This window comes from Oncorhynchus masou, chromosome 22 (assembly GCF_036934945.1).
Source record: "Oncorhynchus masou masou isolate Uvic2021 chromosome 22, UVic_Omas_1.1, whole genome shotgun sequence".
Classification (NCBI taxonomy): Eukaryota; Metazoa; Chordata; class Actinopteri; order Salmoniformes; family Salmonidae; genus Oncorhynchus; species Oncorhynchus masou.
Window position 1 is genome coordinate 34,163,035 of NC_088233.1, and position 21,063 is coordinate 34,184,097.

At 40.7% G+C, this 21,063-nt stretch overlaps 2 protein-coding genes across 4 annotated transcripts in view; one reads left to right on the top strand and one right to left on the bottom strand.

The window, feature by feature from the left end:
• Window positions 1–5,080, top strand: part of ttc23 (tetratricopeptide repeat domain 23) — a 20,330-nt gene extending 15,250 nt beyond the window's left edge. For all 3 annotated transcript variants that reach the window (XM_064929974.1, XM_064929975.1, XM_064929973.1), the window contains exons 10-11: window positions 4,334–4,416; window positions 4,621–5,080. In XM_064929974.1, the coding sequence (XP_064786046.1) occupies window positions 4,334–4,416; window positions 4,621–4,741 (204 nt within the window). In that variant the 3' untranslated portion in view covers window positions 4,742–5,080. The remainder of the gene's footprint in view (window positions 1–4,333; window positions 4,417–4,620) is intronic.
• synm (synemin, intermediate filament protein) lies at window positions 5,077–20,877 on the bottom strand. Its single transcript, XM_064929971.1, has 4 exons — window positions 19,975–20,877; window positions 16,839–16,963; window positions 14,982–15,037; window positions 5,077–10,184 (listed from the first exon to the last, which is right to left on the bottom strand). The coding sequence occupies exons 1-4, from the start codon at window positions 20,761–20,763 to the stop codon at window positions 8,080–8,082; spliced, it is 3,075 nt and encodes a 1,024-aa protein (XP_064786043.1). The 5' UTR covers window positions 20,764–20,877; the 3' UTR covers window positions 5,077–8,079.
• Between the last annotated feature and the right edge of the window lie 186 nt (window positions 20,878–21,063).

Genomic DNA, 21,063 nt, shown 5'->3' on the forward strand with positions numbered 1-21,063 from the left:
AGTCGAATTATATGGCAAAATGTAGATTTCCACCCTGAGTGGACATACTCAAAAGTAATTATTTTTCATGAATTGGCCATAAACAATAGCTAGTAATGCTGCAGGTAGCCTGGCGGTTAGGAGAGCTGGGCCAGTAACCGAAAGGTTGCTGGATCGAATCTCCGAACTGACTAGGTAAAAATATGTCGTTCTGCCCCTGACCAAGGCAGTTAGCCCACTGTTCCCCGGGAGCCGACAACGTGAATGTCAATTAAGGGAGCCCCCCTCTCGGATTCAGAGAGGTTGGGTTAAATGCAGAAGAAACATTTCAGTTGAAAGCATTCAGATGTACAACTGACCTTTCCTTTCTAGAAAGATCGGAAATCCCTTTTCTGGAGAAAAACTAATTGTTATGCATTGCTGAGTTGTACTCATATTTTGAGGACACAATCTCAAGTACATAGTACACTATATATATATATATACTTTTCCCCCTTCCTATTATACAAGTGGGGCAATAGGACTTGAAAAGTCAGATATGCTTTCTAAATAAAGTAACAATAAAATTAGAAACAACTTTACTGTAAGATTTCACCGTATAACTGTAAAATAAATATGATCATATTTAGTGACAGTACAAATATGGCACCATTTCATAAAACTGACAACAGAGCATTTTCTGCCAAGCCTCCTCTGAGTGATGAAGAAACACCATTCTAATTGCTGCAGACTCGTTACAACTTTAGCTTCGTACAAAGTGATTTCATGTGACCAAGAGAAAGTGGTTGTGTTTCAATTCTATGAAATCATTTAATATTTTTTCCTGTTGAGATCTCTAAATCCGACTGAGAATATCACATCGAGATGAAACTACAACTGTTGGATTTGCTAGACTGTCCCCTTTATTATGCCGTCTCCCGGGCTGGGCTCCATCACACAGACGGAGAGCAAATCAATTATTTGTCTGGATAAGCCAGAAAATGGCACTCCCTATGCAAATGTGGGGTGTGAAACCTGACACTTCATGGCAGCTCCACTGACAGAGTGGTAGTGGAGAGCAGGCAGATGAGGCACTGGCACAATAAGGCACTGGACCCTACAACATTCACAGGGAGCTTTGTACAACAAAATGTCAGTTGGAACCATTCCAGAACCACTCAAAGTCCTCCATATAGGGGACTTAACATCTATTAGAAAAAGCACAGTTATATTTCATTACCATGACTTCTCTACTACTGCTCAGTTTGATAAAACATGGCTTAATGACTGAAGGTAACTGCCAAAATAAAGGAAACACCAACATAAAGTATCTTAATAAGACATTGGGTCACTACGAGCCAGAACAGCTTCAATGCTTCTTGTCATAGATTCTACAAGTGTCTGGAACTCTATTGGAGGGATGCGACCCCATTCTTCAACAAGAAAATCTATAATTTGGTGTTTTGTTGATGGGGAGGAAAAACACTGTCTCAGGCGCTGTTCCAGAATCTCCCTTAAGTATTCAGTTGGGTTGAGATCTGGTGACTGAGATGACCATGGCATATGGTTCACATTGTTTTCATGTTCATCAAACCATTCAGTGACCACTGGTGCCCTGTGAATGGGGGCATTGCCATCCTATATGGGCATAGCCATGGTAGACAAAATAATGGGCAACTGGGCCTGCCCAGCATTTTTATACATGATCCTAAGCATGATGGGATGTGAATTGCTCAGGAACCACATCTGTGTGGAAGCGCCTGCTTTCAAAATACTTTGTATCCCTCATTTACTCAAGTGTTTCCTTTATTTTGGCAGTTACCTGTATGTTTTAAGTGTAGGGAAATATGAGTATGTTGTGTTTACATGGAGTTACTGCTCTCTCTCACCCACATACACTCAGGTACAGAGTATCGCCCTTTCTTATTGCCAAGCTATTTGAGAGGGCTCTGCTAAAGTCCAGTAGTCACAGGGCAACCTAACATTAATACACCACTGAGAGTATGTTTATGAAGCTCCCTCATATATATATATATATTATTTTATATTATAGAGAGTCCCTGTCATTGTGAGAGCAGCTATTTCTGCCATGGTCTCTCAGGCTCAGTGCCTTGAGAATAACATGCTAATCTAGGCTCTGTGCAGTGTGCTCAGCCAGCCACTCTCTGGTGTAAAAGTCACACAGAATTAAATTGTGCTGCTTTCTCTTTTTGAACACAGCCAGATAGGTCTGGGGAGTGTGGACGGAAAGGGGAACTTTGCTCACCACTGTCAAATTAAAGGGGCCACTGACCCCAATTAGACTGTCAGGCCATTACGTCCTTCTAAATCTAAAATTCCTGAATCTGTCCCTGTATACGGATGGAATATGAGACTTATATGATGACTATCACTCAGAAAACAGGTAACAAAAGTTGCCTTACAAGTTCCTTGTCAACACCACAGCATACTACCCTGCATACCACTGCTGGCATGCTTCTGAAGCTAAGCAGTGTTGGTCCTGATCAGTTCCTGGATGGGAGACCAGATGCTGCTGGAAGTGGTGTTGGAGGGCCAGTAGGAGGCACTCTTTCCTCTGGTCTAAAAAAATATCCCAATGGCCCAGAGCAGTGATTGGGGACACTGCCCTGTGTAGGGTGCCATCTTTCGGATGAGATGTTAAACGGGTGTCCTGACTCTCTGAGGTCATTAAAGATCCCATGGCACTTATCGTAAGAGTAGGGGTATTAACCCCGGTTTCCTGGCTAAAGTCCCAATCTGGCCCTCAGCCCATCACGGTCACATAATAATCCCCAGTTTACAATTGGCTCATTCATCCCCCTCCTCTCCACTGTAACTATTCCCCAAGTCGTTGCTGCAAATGAGCACTTGTTCTCAGTCAACTTACCTGGTAAAATAACAGATAAAGAATTATTTATTTTTTAAACTCTGTTTGTGCCAATTATGTTTGATTTATAAAAGACACAGTTAATGCTTATAGCAAATACCTGTCATCAATAGCTATATACTAAGTACACACATATACATTGACACACTTTCTCCGTCCTTGCCTTCTGAGCTCGTTCTCTCCATCCCCAGAAACACACTAAAATAGTCCAGTTCAGGGAGATTTCAGAGTACTAGTAATAACAAGCCTGTAAGTTAAGGAGCCGTGTTGCTATGTTGCTTTGTTATTGTATCTAAGTGCAAAGTGGGTCCAAGTATCCCAGAGTGAATCAGAGCTCCCACACTCTGCTTCTTATCCGGACGGGATGGGTAACCTTTCTGAAGTACCCCTGACCGATAACGTGCAGTGTTATCATGTTCTTTCCCCCGTTATCATGACAACCGCTGCTCTCTGGAGCCATGATGTTAGATTTAGAAATCTGGACAGAATCCAAGAGGATTTCTCAAAGGAAAAAATACATGAAACTTGACAGTGAGAGAGTTGCACTTATCCAAAACTTTTTCCTCTTTGGGGACTATAAAGGAAGCCTGACTCTGACATGACACTCAGAGTTTATGAAAGGGGAAAACAATGGCTCACACAAACATTTGTAGTTTTTCTCCATCTTCCTGTTGCAATAGAAGTCTTTCCATTACATAGTGCAGCAGGGAGAACTGACAAAAACATCCATGGCCAGATGGCTATCTGCCAAAGTTTCCCCGAGCCCTTTACTCTGCCGCTTCCATCGCCAGGCAGGAAACATTGAGCACTCACTTTCCTTGGTTCCACAAAGTTCTGTTGACATCCTGTGATTTATGTTGATTGTGGAAATGTTTGATAATCTTTCTCATTGTTGTTATCAAACACACGTGTGTGTGATAACAACATTACTGGTTTCTATGGTTACAGTGCATTCAGCAAATCTGCTTTGACATAGATAAACAAAGTGGTCGCTCCCCACTCATTTCCATTGATTAAAGAAAGTCATTCTTGATCATCACTGCTACTTGAGTTTACCTTATAAACCTATTAAAGCAGATCAGATGCCAGGTTTGTTATTGTTTGGTCCTAGAAATACCCAGAGATGTGCTGGTCAGTGTCTACTCCCCGGGGTGAGTCAGATAGACTGGTGTTATCTGAACCCTGGTTACTAGAGGGGTTATTTCTGGATGGGAAGAGCTCTACAGAATTGGACAGGAAGTGTTTTGATACCCCTCAGCTGTCTAAGTGTAGCTCTACCTTTTCATATTGTTTGTAGACAAAAACAATCCATCATTCTCCCTACTCTTTGTCATACGTTCACACAAAAGTGCTGTAGTCACTAAGTGCTTTGAATTTGTTTGAACTTTAACCTCAGATTTTGTGCTAAATAATTCAGAAGTATGTCATATCTTTTCCTATTTAAAATCATATCTTACCCCACAGTGAACCTTGTTGTTTCTGTTTCAGTGTCTGGACATTCAGCGTATCCTGTATGGCCCTCAGCATAAGAAGACAAGAGCCACGCAGAAGACAGTGGACATGCTGGCCCAGTAAGTAGGCAACCTCAGTAATGACCATCGATACCAACACATTATACATCCAATGCATTTATCAATAGGAACATTGTTGTGAGAGACAGTAAAATAGTGACTTTAATGTGTTGGCAAAATGATAAAGGGGCATTCCCTACACTGTCTGCCCTGTTAAATATATTAAACCCACATTGTCATTTACAGCAGTGTATGTTTTTCCAGGGCGCCCGAGGTTGCTGGGAGACAGAGGAGGGAGGGTAGCCTGAAAACAAGGCCTCCTTTCTGTGCAGTCCTACCTTCTTATAGCAAGGCAGGAGGAAACGCCAACATGTCGGACTCCTAACATGCCATCAGAGCTGAGCTGGATGAATGAGCCTTGGCCCTCTAAGAAAATAAAGCCTCTCCCTTTGTCGCAAGGAGAAATTCTATGAATTGGAAATGAATCAAGAAGATCCCTGGCAATCCTTTCTGTTTTCATTGTGCATTCTCTTAGAAATTAGTGTCAGGCTGTTGGCAGGACTACGCAGACAGAACTCCTCAGAATGAAGGGAAGGTTCTACAGCTCAGGAGAAGAGCTGCAGCGGAGGACTCTGTCCCTTCCCTGTCTCTTCTGTGTATACAACGAAGACGTTCAATGTTATGTTTATGTTGTATTAATAAAGACTCAAACTCAGGAAACACACTCAAGTAGTAATTTAATTGTTTTTGCAATATGAAGAGGTGTCCAAACAATGGTTGAAAACTCATTCTCACTAAATTCACCCATCTTTATTAAAAGAAGAATAAAGTAGGCTAATGCATGATGCACTTACTTTCAATATGCGAATAACGCCAATGAATCATGAGGGTAGCACATCCCCTTTTTAAACATTCAAAATTGAGGCATGAAACGCTCTTTTGCACTGCAATGTGTACTGCACATTGGGTAGTTTGGAGATTTAATTTCACCTACAATGTTGCGTATCAAAAAGGACTGCCTTTTTGATAATGTTCTTAAACACAAAATTAACCTACAGTATGTAAGTGTTTTGGCCAAACGGGGTGTTTTATAAAAGTCTTTCACGCTATATTCACACACTAAAGAGATGTTTAAGGACTTAAGGCAAAACCTTTTTTCTAATGTATCTGGGCACTTAAGTACAACAACAAACCATTGTTTATAGCTAACATCTTTCAACTCTAAAGTGCTCTACTTTAGGTCATTTGCGTTCAGCTTTGTCACAAAACAATTTGTAAAGCAATTATATTGTACTATATTGTATTATATTGTATTTCCACACTCTTTATGTTCTGTTATAACAAGACCGTGTCAAGTAAGCATAATGTAAAATTTCTGAGTTCGGTGTTTCTGCACTGTTGCAGAGAAGAACTCTAAAGCAGCTTATTGAGGAAGAAGACCGGGGTTGTGGGGTGAAGTCATATTGGAGGTGCTTTCGTTTTTCCACACGCACGCAGACACACACCACACACACACAGGCAGTGCTACTAAGCTGGTGCGCTGGTCCTAAAATAGCCACGGTGGTACACACACTAACTCACCTCTGAGCCAAGGTGAATTCTGACACTGGTCACCAACACAACATGGCTCATGCCGAGGCAATTCATATGTACTGTGGTTTACTGAAATTAGATATACAGGTGTCATCTCAGACACTAACCATCTGCTTACCTCCTCATTCTCTCTAGCTCTCTGTGTCTCTCCTCATTCCTCAAGTTCTTTCCACCTAGTTTAAAGCCTCTGTCTCTCTTGCTACCACTGCCTCTACAAGCAGAGAAAAACACCTCTCTTTGGAATTCAAGATGGCCGGATTACTTCTCGCCGATCTAAAGCCATTTACAGATTAAAAGATCATGGTGAAGGAACCGGAAGGATAAACTATACAATTATTTTGAGGGACAATTATTTTAAACGTATTAGTAATGTCAAACATGCAAAGTGGTGATCAGAATCACTCGATAACACCCCATTTGATTTGACAATTTGCAGTTTAAAAAAGTCTGTATTTCCAATTCAAATCATTCATAGAGGGTAGATTTCATTTGACAAGACATGATACACTTACTTGTATGCCCTATCATAAACACATTCCAATATATCCATCATAAGCACTGTATTGGATGATTCCACTTATTAACCACAAGAAGCCCCTCAGCAACACACCACGCTTTAAATGTGGTTCCAAATAACATGGCATTACAGGAAACAATACCTATACGTTTTCTCTTCTAGCTACATACATGTTGAACCTGTTTTAAGACTGCAATCTTAACCATAACAATGAAGGATATACATGTATATTAGAATCATTCCATATTTGGTTAAAGTATCTCAGGCAAAAGAGAAGAGAGGCCTAAGCAGTGTAGTACAAGTTAGTACACAAATATATACACTCCCTACATATTTATTTGAATGGTGAAGCAACTTTTTTTTTATTTGGCTCTAAACTTCAGCATTTTGGATTTGAGATCAAATGTTTTATATGAGGCGACAGTAAAGAACGTCACCTTTTATTTGTGGGTATTTTCATACATATTTGTTTTACCATTTAGAAATGAATGCACTTTATGTATCTAGTCCCCCCATTTGAAGTTGTGATAAGTATTTGGAAAATGTAATTAATAGTGTATTAAATTCAGGCAAGTTTAGTATTTGGTCCCATCAAGCTTGTGACTACAAATTTGTTTAATGCATTTTGAAGTTTGTTTTGGTCTTATTTTGGATTATGTTGTGCCTAATTGTAAGTATTGGTACATAATGTATTGAGTCATTTTGGAGCCACTTTTGCGGTAAAAAATTATATAACGTTTCTGAACACCTCTACATTCATTTGGATGCTACCATGATTATGGATAATCATGAATGCATCTTCAATAATGAAGAATGAGGAAGTTAGAGGCATAAACATCATTCATGATTATCCAATATCCAACATCCTGGTAGCATCCACATTCATGTAGAAGTGTTCAGAAACATATTGTATTCTTATTTACAATAAAAGTGACAAAACATTATTTACCATCAATTTCTATTGGGCCACAACATATAATCCGAAAAACAAACTGTAAATGCATCCAATAAGTTTGTAGAGAAAATGGGACCAAATACTAAACATTTGACTTCATTTAATACACTATAAGTGCATTTGTCCAATTACTTATGACACCTTCAAATGGGGGACTAGATAAATGAAGTGCAATTCATTTATAAATGGTAAAACAGTTATGTCAAATAAAATGTTACTAGTCACATGCTCCAAATACAACAGGTGTAGACCTTGCAGTGAAATGCTTACTTACAATGTATGAAAATACCCTCAAATAACAGTGATATTCTGTACTGTCGCCTCATATAAAACATTTGATCTCAAATCCAAAATGTTGGAGTATAGAGCCACATTAATGTTTTAGCTTCACTGTATAAATAAATAGAGGAGTGTATCTAGCAGGAAATCAATATAACACATTCTCAAAGGGGAGCAGAGTGCAGTGTGAAAATGGGAAACCAACGCTATTTAACTTTTTGATATACAGGCAGTGGCTATAATTTGTATTCTTACCATGATTGTAGGCATCGCAATTTATGAATCGCAACTAATGACGTCACCTCACTGTTCGTTGCAACTGATTGACTGGTGTGTGGCTTAATATGGGGAGTAATGTAATAAAATGATCTAATTTTAATCAGATCTCATCTTCATTAGATTCAAGATAGACTGTGGCAACTCTTTTCTCATGAGTGACCTTTGGTGGGGGATCCTGTCCTTGGCTGTTATTCACATCCATCTGGAAGGAAAAGGACTTCTCTGATGGCCCCAGCTTGATGTGCTTCTCAGTGACTTCAGTCGTGGACTCTCCTCCCTGTCCCTTATTGCTCGTCACCCAGCCCATCTCATTTGTGACCAGGGTGAATCCTCCCTCTGCTCCAAGGCCGGAGTTGGAGGAGCGTAGAGCCGCCATGATCTGCTCCTCAGATACATCCTCCCCCTGCTCCTCCAGCAGCCCAGAGTCCTCCAGGGTTGTTGAGCTCTTGAGCTCTGCCACGATAGTCGTGGTTCCGTTATCGGAGGACTGGTGTACTTTCTTGATGTCCACAGATATGTTCTGAGGACCATCACTGCCGTCTCTTGTGAAGAGCGCCAACTCTTCTTTCAGGCTCCCTGACACTGTTCCTTGGAGCTGCTCTAGGGCTCCCCTCAGCTGCTCTTTGGGGTCCAGAGTTTCCTCTCTCAGGTATCCAAGCATCGACTCCTGTACTGTGGGGGAGACATGGATGGTCTCCTCTTCAATAATGCACTCAGGGAAACTCTCTCGCGCCAAGGAGTGGTCACCCTTTATGTACAGGCTGTCTGATGCAGGTCTGCAACTATCGCTTTCCTCAACAAACATTCTGTTCCTTGAGAGTCCCCCATCCTGGTAGTACCTTTCATCTGAAAGGTCGTCCACCACTCCGTAATGTCCATATGATGCAATACCACCACCCTCCTCAGGCTCTGACAGATTGGCATCAGGTGTAGAGACAAAATATTCTTGAGACTCTTGGTCGTGGCTGTAGTATGGAGATTCACTATCTCTGGAGTCTTCCTGGACCTTCACAGATCCACAATTCCTGCCATAGTTTTCATCTGTCATGGAGGTTTTCATTACTTCATCAACACTCTCATGGTATTTGGTGCCGTGGGGGTCATTCTCTAGTTCTTCAATCTGGAAGAACATTGAAGAGGGCTCGGAGAACTTGGGTGTGGACTTCTCCTCAAACTCGTACTCCTCGTCACTGTAACCCTCCACTGGTTCCTCAATGATCTCCACATTGACAGACTTGTTTTCCATGTCCTCTCCTCCATGCAGCCCAAGGCTGAGCAGGTTCTGAATCATGTTTCCTGTTTCACTGCCCTTGATATCCTCCAGTGACACGTGTTTCACTCCCTTGCTGAGTAGTTGTTCCAGTGCAGAGTCCTCTGACATATCCAGCTCCTCCTGGACCTTGGACTCCAGGATAATCTGTGTCTTTGTTGACCCGTCCTCCTGCTCCGTTTTCTCCACATGGTAAGTGATTTTGGAGTCTGGAGATGAGCTGCAGACCATTCGATCAAAACCAGCAGGTTTCATGACCTTATCAATAAGTTCTTCCATAGACACAGAGTCTAGGACCATCTCATCACTTGTTGTGATGCCTGCAACGTTGCCGTCTTTGGCATGCATCTTGACATTCTGAAGATGAAATACATCTCCTCTCACCTCTCTTTCAACTTGCCTCTCTACTTTCTTTTTGCTGTTCTCCTCCGTGTTTCTGCTCAGACTCATCATTGGTGGTGACACTATTCTCACTGATTTGATGTCAGCAGTGGGTGAGGCAATGGGACTGGAATTGTTTGCTGTGCCGAGAGAATGGCCGAGAGAATCCTTAGCTGGGTGTTGTGACACCTCTTTGATTCTCACACTCCTCTCCTCCACAACTTTTCTCTGAGCATCTACATTCTTCTTGTCGGTACTCTTGGCCACAGGTTTAATAGTAGAGGATGAAGAGCTGGAGGATGCAGACTGGGATTTAGTGAACGAGACCATGTCCCTTCTGGCTGCAGGACTCTGATTCCTATTGTAGCTGCTGCCTGTGACTGAGATAGGTATGACCCTGGAAGGACTGGTGCGACCATACTGAGATGGAACAGGTGATTTTCTCAAGCTTGAGGTTGGTTCCATGTATCTCACATCCAGATGCTTCTTTACATCCTGTCTGGCTGAGGTGGAAACTCTTGGTTTGTAGTGTTGTGGAGGCCTCATCTTAATATCTGAGGTAGAGAGTTAAGGACCAAATTAATATGATTATAAATCCTTTATATAAATACATTGGGAAATGTTTATCACTGCATATATATACACTGAGTATACAAAACATTAACAACACCTGCTCTTTCCATGACATATAATGATCAGGTGAATCCAGGTGAAATCTATGATCCCTTATTGATGTCACCTGTTAAATCCACTTCAATCAGTGTAGATGAAGGGGAAGAGACAGGTTAAAGAAGGATTTTTAAGCCTTGAACATTTGAGACATGGATTGTGTATGTGTAACATTCAGAGAGTTAATGGGCGAAACAAAAGATTTTAGTTCCTTTTGAACGGGGTATGGTAAGAACTGCAACGCTGCTGGGTGTTTCACACTCAACAGTTTCCTGTGTGTATCAAGAATGGTCCACCACCAAAAGGACCTCCAGCCAACTTGGCACAACTGTGGAATGCATTGTAGTCAACATGGGCCAGCATCCCTGTGGAATGCTTTTGACACCTTATAGAGGTCAGCAACAGGTGTGGCTGAAATAGCCAAATCCACTCAATTTAATTGATGTCCACATACTATTGTATATATTGTATATATACAGTACCTGTCAAAAGTTTGGACACACCTACTATTTCAAGGGTTTTCTTTATTTTTACTATTTTCTATATTGTAGAATAATAGTGAAGACATCAAAACTATGAAATAGCTCATATGGGATCATGCAGTAACCAAAAACGTGTTAAACAAATCAAAATATATTTTATATTTGAGATTCTTCAAAGTAGCCACCCTTTGCCTTGATGACAGCTTTCTTTATACACTCTTGGCTTTCTCTCAACCAGCTTCATGAGGTAGTCACCTGGAATGCATTTCAATTAACAAGTATGCCTTGTTAAAAGTTAATTTGTGGTATTTCTGCGGTATTTAATGCAATTCAGCCAATCAGTTGTGTTGTGACAAGGTAGGGTGGGTATATAGAAGACAGCCATACTTGGTAAATGACCAAGTCCATATTATGGAAATAACAGCTCAAATAAGCAAAGAAAAATTACAGTCCATCGTTACAATAAAACATGAAAGTCAGTCAATATGGAAAATTTCAAAAACTTTGAAAGTTTCTTCAAGTGCAGTCGCAAAAACCATCAAGCGCTATGATGAAACTGGCTCACATGAGGAACGCCACAGGAAAGGAAGATCCAGAGTCACCTCTGCTGCAGAGGATAAGTTCATTAGAGTTACCAGCCTCAGAAATTGCAGCCCAAATAAATGCTTCACAGAGTTCAAGTAACAGACATCTCAACATCAACTGTTCAGGGGAGACTACGTAAATCAAACCTTCATAGTCAAATTGCTGCAAAGAAACCCCTATTAAAGGACACCAATAGGAAGAAGAGACTTGCTTGGGCCAAGAAACACGAGGAATGGACATTAGACCGGTGAAAATCTGACCTTTGGTCTGATGAGTCCAAAATGTTTGATTTTTGGTTCCAACCTGTTCTTGCCATAATATGGACTTGATCGTTTACCAAATAGGGCTATCTTCTGTATACCACCCCTAACTTGTCACAACACAACTGATTGGATCAAACGCATTAAGAAGGAAAGAAATACCACAAATTTACTAGGCACACTTGTTAATTGAAATGCATATCAGGTGACTACCTCATGAAGCTAGTTGAGAGAATGCCAAGAGTGTTCAAGGCATCATCAAGGCAAAAGGTGGCTACTTTGAAGAATCTAAAATCAAATATAATTTGATTTGTTTAACACTTTTTTAGTTACTACATAATTCCATATGTATTATTTCATAGTTTGATATCTTCACTATTATTCTACAATGTAGAAGATAGTAAAAATAAAGAAAAACCCTTGAATGAGTAGGTGTGTCCAAACTTTTAACTGGTACTGTATGTATGTATGTATGTATGTATGTATGTATGTATGTATGTATGTATGTATGTATGTATGTATGTATGTATGTATGTATGTATGTGTGTGTGTGTGTGTGTGTGTGTGTGTGTGTGTGTATGTGTGTGTGTGTGTGTGTGTGTGTGTGTGTGTGTGTGTGTGTGTGTGTGTGTGTGTGTGTGTGTGTGTGTGTGTGTGTGTGTGTGTGTGTGTGTGTGTGTGTGTATGTATGTATGTATGTATATATATATATATATATATATATATATATATATATATATATATATATATATATATATATATACATATATATATACATACTGAGCACAAACATAAACACAACATGCAAAAATTTTACTGGCTTTACTGAGTTATTATTCATATTAAAAAAATCAGTCAATTGAAATAAATAAATTAGGCCCTAATCTATGGATATCACGTGACTGGGCAGGGGCACAGCCGTGGGTGGGCCTGGGAGGGCATAGGCCCACCCACAGGTTATTTGGAAAGTATTCAGACCCCTTGAATTTTTTACGTAACAGCCTTATTCTAAAATAGATTAAATTGTTTTTCCCCCTCATCTATCTACACACAATACCCCATAATAACAAATAAAAAACAGTTAAAATAAAAAAATATATAGCACATTTATAAAAAATAACAAACAGAAATATCACATTTACATCAGTATTCAGACGCTTTACTCAGTACTTTGTTGAAGCACCTTTGGCAGTGATTACAGCCTTGAGTCTTCTTTGGTATGACGCTACAAGCTTGGCACACCTGTAATTGGGGAGATTCTCCCATTCTTCTTTGCAGATCCTCTCAAGTTCTGTCAGGTTGGATGGGGAGTGTAGTTATTTTGCACAGCTACTTTTAGGTCTCTCCGGGGATGTTCCATCGGGTTCAAGTCTGGGGCCTGATTTATAAAACAGACTTACGATCAATTTTGATCTTAAGTATGACTTACGCAGAAAACGATAAGTAGTATATATAAGTAGTTATTTATAAAACCTTCATTTGACCTGGAAATGATGTTATCTCTATGCAAAGTCTAGACTTGACGTACGTGATTTATCTACTACTTATGCACGGCTATTATTTTTTCCCCTTGTAGTTTAAGGTCAGACCATTTCTTTTTCACATCAGCCACAGTTCTGTCTTGCTGCCCCACCTGGTTCACTGCAGCAGTGACACACTCCCAAGCTACCTGTTTGGCTTTGTTTGTCATCATCACTATTTAGTCCACTGAATAATACGTGTTGAATGTCTTCAATCTCCTCTACCATCGCAGTGATCTCGTCTTCCAAAAAGTTCGCTTTTCTCTTTTGGTCCATGGCTATTCCTGACTAAACCCTAATTTGTGCTAGCATTCTATGAGGGGAAATCGCTGATTGTAAGGCATTTTCAGGTGCTGTCAATTTTAAGTTAATTTGAGATTCATAGATCACAGTAAGTTACAAATGGGCTTCTTAGAACCTGTGTAAGCAAGGTTTTTTATGCTCAGTATCTTTTATGAATCAAACGTAAGCACACCGTCGGAAATTATCTTATGACTAAGTTCAAGTATAAATCTATGAACATTTTTATAAATGAGGCCCCTGGACTTTGGCTGGGCCACTCAAGGACATTCAGAGACTTGTCCCAACGTCACTCCTGCTTTGTAATGGCTGTGTGCTTAGGGTCGTTGTCCTGTTCGAAGGTGAACCTTTGCCCCTGTCTGAGGTCCTGAGCACTTTGGAGCAGGATCTCTCTGTTCTTTACTCCGTTCATCTTTCCCTCGATTCTGACTAGTCTCCCAGTCCCTGCCGCTGAAAAACATCCCCATAGCATGATGCTGCCACCTCCATGCTTTACTGTAGGGATTGTGCCAGGTTTGAGGTTTCCTCCAGACATGATGCTTGGCATTCACGGCAAAATTTCAGAGAAGAGAATGTTGAAGAGAATGTTGTTTCTCATGGTCTGAGAGTCCTTTAGGTATCTTTTGGAAAACTCCAAGCGGGCTGTCATGTGCTTTTTACTGAGGAGTGGCTTCCGTCTGGCCACTCTACCATAAAGGTCTGATTGGTGAAGTGCTGCAGAGAGGGTTCTCCCATTTCCACCGAGGAACTCTGGAGCTCTGTCAGAGTGACCATCAGGTTCTTGGTCACCTCCCTGACCAAGGTCCTTCTCCCCCGATGGCTCAGTTTGGCCGAGCGGCCAAGCTCTAGGAAGAGTCTTGGGGGTTCCAAACTTCTTCCATTTAAGAATGATGGAGGCCACCGTGTTCTTGGGGGCCTTCAATGCTGCAGAAATGTTTGGGTACCCTTTCCCAGATCTGTGCTTGGAAACAATCCCGTTTCTGAGCACGAAGGACAATTCCTTCAACCTGGCTTTGTTTTTGCTCGGACATGTACTGTCAACTGTGGGACCTTATATAGACAGGTGTGTGCCTTTCCAAATAATGTCCAATCAATTGAATTTACCACAGGTGGACACCAATTAAGTTGTAGAAACATGATCAATGGAAACTGAGCTCAATTTCGAGTCTCATATCAAAGGTTCTGAATACTAATGTCAATTACATATGTCTGGGTTCTTTTTAAAATTACATTTGCAAACCTTTCTAAAAACCTATTTTTCGCTTTGTCATTATGGGGAAATTATGAGGAAAATTTTTATTTAATCCATTTTAGAATAATGCTGTAACAAAACAAAATGTGGAAAAAGTCAAGGGGTTTGAATACTTTCCAAATGCACTGTATATATAGTTAGGGTAATTGAGTAAAAGAAAATATTGCTACCAATAGGATGTCACCTACTGAAACATTTGAAACATGTACATTTATTCTCAAGTGTATAGTAACACAGATTTCCCAGCCAAAAGCGTGACTTATTTGAAAGGAATGTACAATACCTAGGACTCTTTCTCTTGACTGCAGATGTTGCTGATGCTCTCCTTCAATAAGTGCCCTATAGAAAAACAAAAACAAAAGGGCATTAAAACCAAGCATAAATACATGGTAATGATATGATTGGATTTGCATTCTTAGAGCAATATTGCTTCTTCAAAATTAAGCAGCGATTTGTTTTCATACAATTACAATCGCCTCACAGGAGAATGCTGATCACCCTGCTCTGCCATCTCAAACACAGAGTTAAGCTACCAGACGATGAACACAACCTATGGACCTGGCCATATACAGAAAAGAGCAGGTCAACAACAACACTTTACTACAACAGACCAAAAGACATTAACAACAAAGACACTATACCAGTAACGTTGACCAGCTCACACGCCTCGGCAAAGCATTGGCTCCACAAAACAAGTTTTGGAAAACAAAATCTACCATAGGATACTTTTCTGAAGCTATAACCTCTCTGAAAGTCCATGATGTGCCTCACAAACGGCTACCGTAAAAATAACAGCTACAATACACCGCTGTCTACTCTCTACTATAGATCCTAGTGTGTTAACCGGCACACTAACATACATACCAGCTTTCCCACTACCTCTCCAAGGAAGACATTTCATTTCTTGCAAATATTGTAAACAAAGTGCAGATGTGTCACCCTAAGTAGGGAGCTCAATTCAGAGTCTCGGGAGACCAGGGAATTGTCTTTAAAAATAGGCCCCAGACCAGGAGAAATGAAAAGAGACTCTGGAACATACCCGAAAAGAGACATTTCTGAAAGAACTCTGGACAATGGGTAAAAACAATATCATTAAATGTCATTGCTTTATATAAATAACCATGTGCATCGATCATAGTTATTCTGTGGGACTAAAGTAGTCTCTGTTATGATAATGTTGAAGTGTTCTTGAAGTGATCCACTGTGACCAATGGGAATTGTCGTGACATGGTAATAGTCTGGCATTGTCATTACGGGGCTCAACAGGTTGACATCTCACAAGTAACAACCACTTTTGAACACTTTTTTCTAACAGAGATATGAAAAGCATATATTTCCTGTTCACCGAAAACCAAACTATAACAAATAAGCCTAAATATCACAATGTTTTTGATTTATTGTACCTATATTTAACTAGGCAAGCCAGTTAAGAACAAATTCTTATTTTCAATGATGGCCTAGGAACAGTGCCTGTTCAGGGGAGAATGACAGATTTGTATCTTGTCAGCTCGGGGGTTTGAACTTGCAACCTTCCGGTTACTAGTCCAACACTCGAACCACTAGGCTACCCTGCCGCCCCAATGTGGATAGCATCAGGAGTTAATATAAGTAAAGGCTGTGTGGAGGAATGCTAAGTGCCTCTGCCAAATAGGAGGGCAGCAGAGCATTTGCTTTGCAGCTACAGTGAAGGGTGAAATCACTATAAATACATTCCAAGACCAACAACACTGCAGCATTGAAGGATCTGTGTTGGGCCTAACATGACAGAACTAGTATCAACAGTTGTATTATTATACATAAGGCTGCTTTGTAATTCCATGGTACTATGAAATTGTGATATTAAACATATTGTTTTTACACAAGCACTGTCATCTCACAGTTGATTAAAAACCACAATGTTGTATTCCTCAGAATCAGCATTGTCAGCCAGCTCCTCTGATTTCCCAAGATAGTAAAAAGGGGCTCTCCACAGGTCCTAACCCATGAGGCAGAATAAATGTCACAGTAAATATTTAACCATGCTTGGATCACATGGGAAGTAAGGCTACTATGGGTTGCATTTCAGTCATTTCTACTACAAGTCTCCATAGTGGTCTCTATTGAACTCAGAAAGGCCTAACCAGAACATAAGAAGAACTACCTGTAGTAAGCCACCTCCATGCCCAGATCCATCTTGACCTGCAGGAGCTCCTGGTGGTCTCTGACCTTTTCTGCCATGGCGTTGGCCAACATTTCCCGCTCCCTCTCCAATTCATCAATAATCACCTGCAAAGAGACCATGGAACAGAATTGTGAACCTGTACATTCCCTTCTATCCTGTTCTAACATACTTCTATGAGACTATTATAGGGATGGTCTACATTTATTTTGTTCATTGCAATATCAGGTAGAGGGAATTAAGATAAGAGATGGTGCCCTGAGTATGAATATAAAGACATCTTTCAGGTCACAAATGACTGTCCAGGTTTGTCCTTCTACAGTACCTATATGGTCATGCATTGAACTACTTGTCAGTTTCAATAGTACTTGGTTCACCATCTGACCCTCCTTGTTTATTCCTAAGTAGGTAACCGATTCAATTGTCTTGAGCGTGTTAGGGTGAACTTTAGCAGTGCTGTTGTGTTGTGCACCTGTTTCAAGGCCCTTGAGACACCTTCCCTAGAGAGAGCAATAGTAATGCTGTCTTTTTGTATGCACTAACGGGGGCTAACTTCGCCATGGCTTGTCGGCCAAAGCCTATGGGGAAATGAATCGATTTTTTGTAGTTTTTTTTAAATAAATGCTGAAAAATAAGGTCTGTGGTAAACACAGGCTTAAGAGATCTAAAACACATTGCACCAAATGTGGATCTAGCGTTTGTTCAGCGTGCTGTGTTTTAGGGACCACCCACTGTAGACATCTGACTGACGCCATTTTTTCACACAATTCTACATGTAAAATTGGTGTGCACTCGGTTCGCAAATTAGGTTCAGGGGTGCTAAGTACTCTCAGCCAGCAAACGGTGTTGGTGTGTCTGAGCCTTATATGTTTTGTTCTAGTAGATCATCTTCATCAGCTAATGTCACTTTTTGTGAATTTTGAAGAATTTATGTAATCACAACTAGCACATAAATGATTCATAATTCCTAAAGGTCATGTTAACTGACGCGCGCGAGCGAGGTTTGCAAAATAAATGTACACATTCATGTTACTCAATCATTGCACCCACACTGCTCACACGTGCCAACGAGCGTCTGTGTAGCCAGGTGCTAAAATAGAACTTGGTTCTATTTGTGATGCTTAACACGCTACAAGTCCTTCCTCTCCCATCTCCTCATTGGTTTTTAGGAGCATTTACCAACGTGGGTGATTGAAAGACGAACTGAGTTCCACACTCCAGTCCAGTTGGTGGTGGTAATGCACCTTAAAAATGGTTGCCGACCGCCATATAAAGTCCAAAGAAGAAGAAGAAGCCTGAAGGAGGAGAGACTACTAGAAACTAACTCGGTTTACCCTTTTATCTGTTGATTAATTGTTGGAGTAGAGGACCTTGTGCATTTCAGGTAAAATAACAACCAAATGTTTATATTCCAGGACGAATTAGCTAGCAACAGCAAGCTAACTAGCTAAATTGCCATAAATGTTGGCTTTTCAACCTGTCCCAAAACTAATATAGTTGGTTTAGAGTTTGTTTGATATTTCAACCTGCGTGTCCTGATCACGTCTGGTGTCTGGTGTGGGTGGACAAAATCAACATGAACGAGCGAGAGTGGTGTGGTCAGCATGTAAGCCTGTGTTAACCTCAAACCTTATTTTTGGCTTTTATCCCAAAACTTCATTATTTTCCCATTAATTTCCCCCATAGGATTGGTTGAATGAACCAGATATAACTAATTTCTGTTTTTTAGGACTACAAGCTGGTGAGCTCTAGTTCACTGTTACCTCTCATTTAAAGGAGAAGGAGGATGGACTGGATGAATCATGGGTGATCCCTCTAACAGATCAGACGAATTAGTCAGCTCAACAACTGTCGCTTTAAGTCTAGTCTGACACTCACTGTCCTAGAGTGAAATATGGCATCCCATTGGATGAGTGTCAGGGTCAATTTACAATTAATTTCTTGGGATTGCAACATAATTTTTAACAATTAGACATGACTTGAGAGTTTTACGACAATGTCGTGCATAACGTACATTTAAATTCAATGCAGTTGACTTGCAAATGTGCATGGGAGAAAAATGATTGACCTGCTTGGTATAGCTCTATCATTAGTAGGCCACTAAGGATTAGTCTCTGCATCAGCTAATTGGTTTAAGTGGCTGATGCAATCCTTTTAGTCTGTCCTGAAACACTGCACTGGTGCAGAATGCATTTTTCTCTGTGGTTATGAATGCAGTTTTGGGCAGTATTTTTAATGGCATGGGCTATAAATCAAAGCTCCTGAGATTATTTTCAAGATTTATTTGCTTCAAAACCAGTGACTGTGTGTTTATATCATCTATAAAAGTGTGATCCCAGTGGATGGATGAAGGCAGTGGGTGTGAAACAACAGAATGGCACTCCCCACAGTGGTCCAAACAGGCCTGTCAGGGAACATGCACTAAATGATAGTTTATATGCAGTAGTTGTGCACATTTAGAATCACAAAGTAGTACCATGACCCTTCAAGTTGGATAGTGATACTTCTGAACCACAAGGAGGTGTGGCTCATGTATCAATTCCACAGCTCCTGCAGTAACCTTTGCCCCTCTTTTTAATTCCTGTGGGCCAATATGATTGGTGATTGAGGTGCACGAGCACCTGAGCAAGAGTGGCCCCTGCTGTTTCACTAAATTAATCAAGTATGCATATTTTGTGTAGTTTAAACATAACTTTGAAAGCATACAGCATACTGTGAACATTATCCGTGAAGACATAGCTGATCAATTAGTTCAGTCATTTTCATTTAGATTTTTTTATTTTAATTTTGACATTACCAAACACTATAATTTATATAAAGACCCATCTGTCATCATAATTTTATGCATAATGATATAAAATATGATAATGAGCTATAAACAAACACATTGTGGATGTTGGGGTAGCTGCTCTTTCTCGTCAGATCGTGGGTGTGGCACCTAGAGGAGGAGGTGGTCAGCTCTCATGGAAAGGCTGGGCAATCTGTGCGCAGCACCCATCACTTTGAAGAAATACATTTTATGATCCATGAACAGATTCAAAAATAACACACGTGTTGCATTTAAAAAAAACTCCTGTGATGTCTAAAGTAACATGGGTTGCAAACCCAATTTTCTCACCTGATACTTGGTGATGTCCCCATGGAAGTTCTCCTGCATGTCTATGAGCTGTTCCTCCAGGTGTATTTGAATCTGACCGTGCGTGTCAGCCTCTTTGCGTAATTTGTCAAACTCTGCGGCATAATGTATCTTTTCCCTTTGGAGATCATGCAGCCTCATCTGGTCGGCTTTGATCGAGTCCTCCATTTCTTCGACCTTCCTTCGATACATTTCGAAGGTGTCCATCCATCCATCGGCCAGGCTGAGGGCGTACTGTTGCATATCTTCCATCGAGACTCCCGGAGGGCCATGATACATTTTGGTAACATTAGGTCGTGAATGGACCTGGTTCTGAAGCTTGGTCATTTCTTGTCTGTGCGCATCCTTAATAAATCTGCACTCGTTCTCAAGCTGGAACAGACATTCCTCAAGTGCACCATTAGTCTGTTGAGCTTTTTGAAGCTGCTTTTCGCAACCTTTCATCTCTCCATCAATGTCTTTGCATACAACCTGCTCCTCACCACACATAGACTGTAACATCTGAAACTCTTGCCATAACTTCTCTCGTTCCATCTCGGCTCGGGACTTCTCGAAGGATAGTTGCCCCACCGTTCTCCTCAGGTCCCGCATTTCGGCCATACATTTGTTGTCCCATTCCACCGTTTTATCTTGTCTTCTCTTGTTTATTTCAGTTATCAGGATTGCATTTTCATGCTCCAACTGCTTCGTTCTTGACAGATACTGGCCCAGTCTGTTGTTGAGCTCCTGTAATTGATGTTTTTCGGCTTCGAAGCTCCTGAATTGTAACATTTTGTCATTTACAAATTGCACACCTTTGCTTCTTTATATTTCTATACAGTGGAAATGTTGTACTGGTCTTATTTGCAAGAGCGTCTGTGAGCAGAGCTGTGATGCAACTATGTGATGAGGGCTTGACTTGTCAAGTGCAGAAGGTGGGCGGGGGCTTAATTATGTGTTCTAACGTCCCGTTATCCTGGCAGATGTTAGTTGGCTAGAAATCTCCTTAGCTTTCACAATGGTGGGCTACAGCGCTCCCAAGTGGAGAGACATTGACAATGCAACGGGGCGCGGTTCTAACATAGATAATAG

Excerpts from the sequence above, each read along its gene's own strand:
- synm (XM_064929971.1), bottom strand. The coding sequence starts at position 20,763 with ATGTTACAATTCAGGAGCTTCGAAGCCGAAAAACATCAATTACAGGAG. Across the intron at positions 15,038-16,838 it reads ATGGAGGTGGCTTACTACAG|GGCACTTATTGAAGGAGAGC; the intron begins GTAGTTCTTCTT and ends GTTTTTCTATAG. Across the intron at positions 10,185-14,981 it reads GTCAAGAGAAAGAGTCCTAG|ATATTAAGATGAGGCCTCCA; the intron begins GTATTGTACATT and ends TCTCTACCTCAG.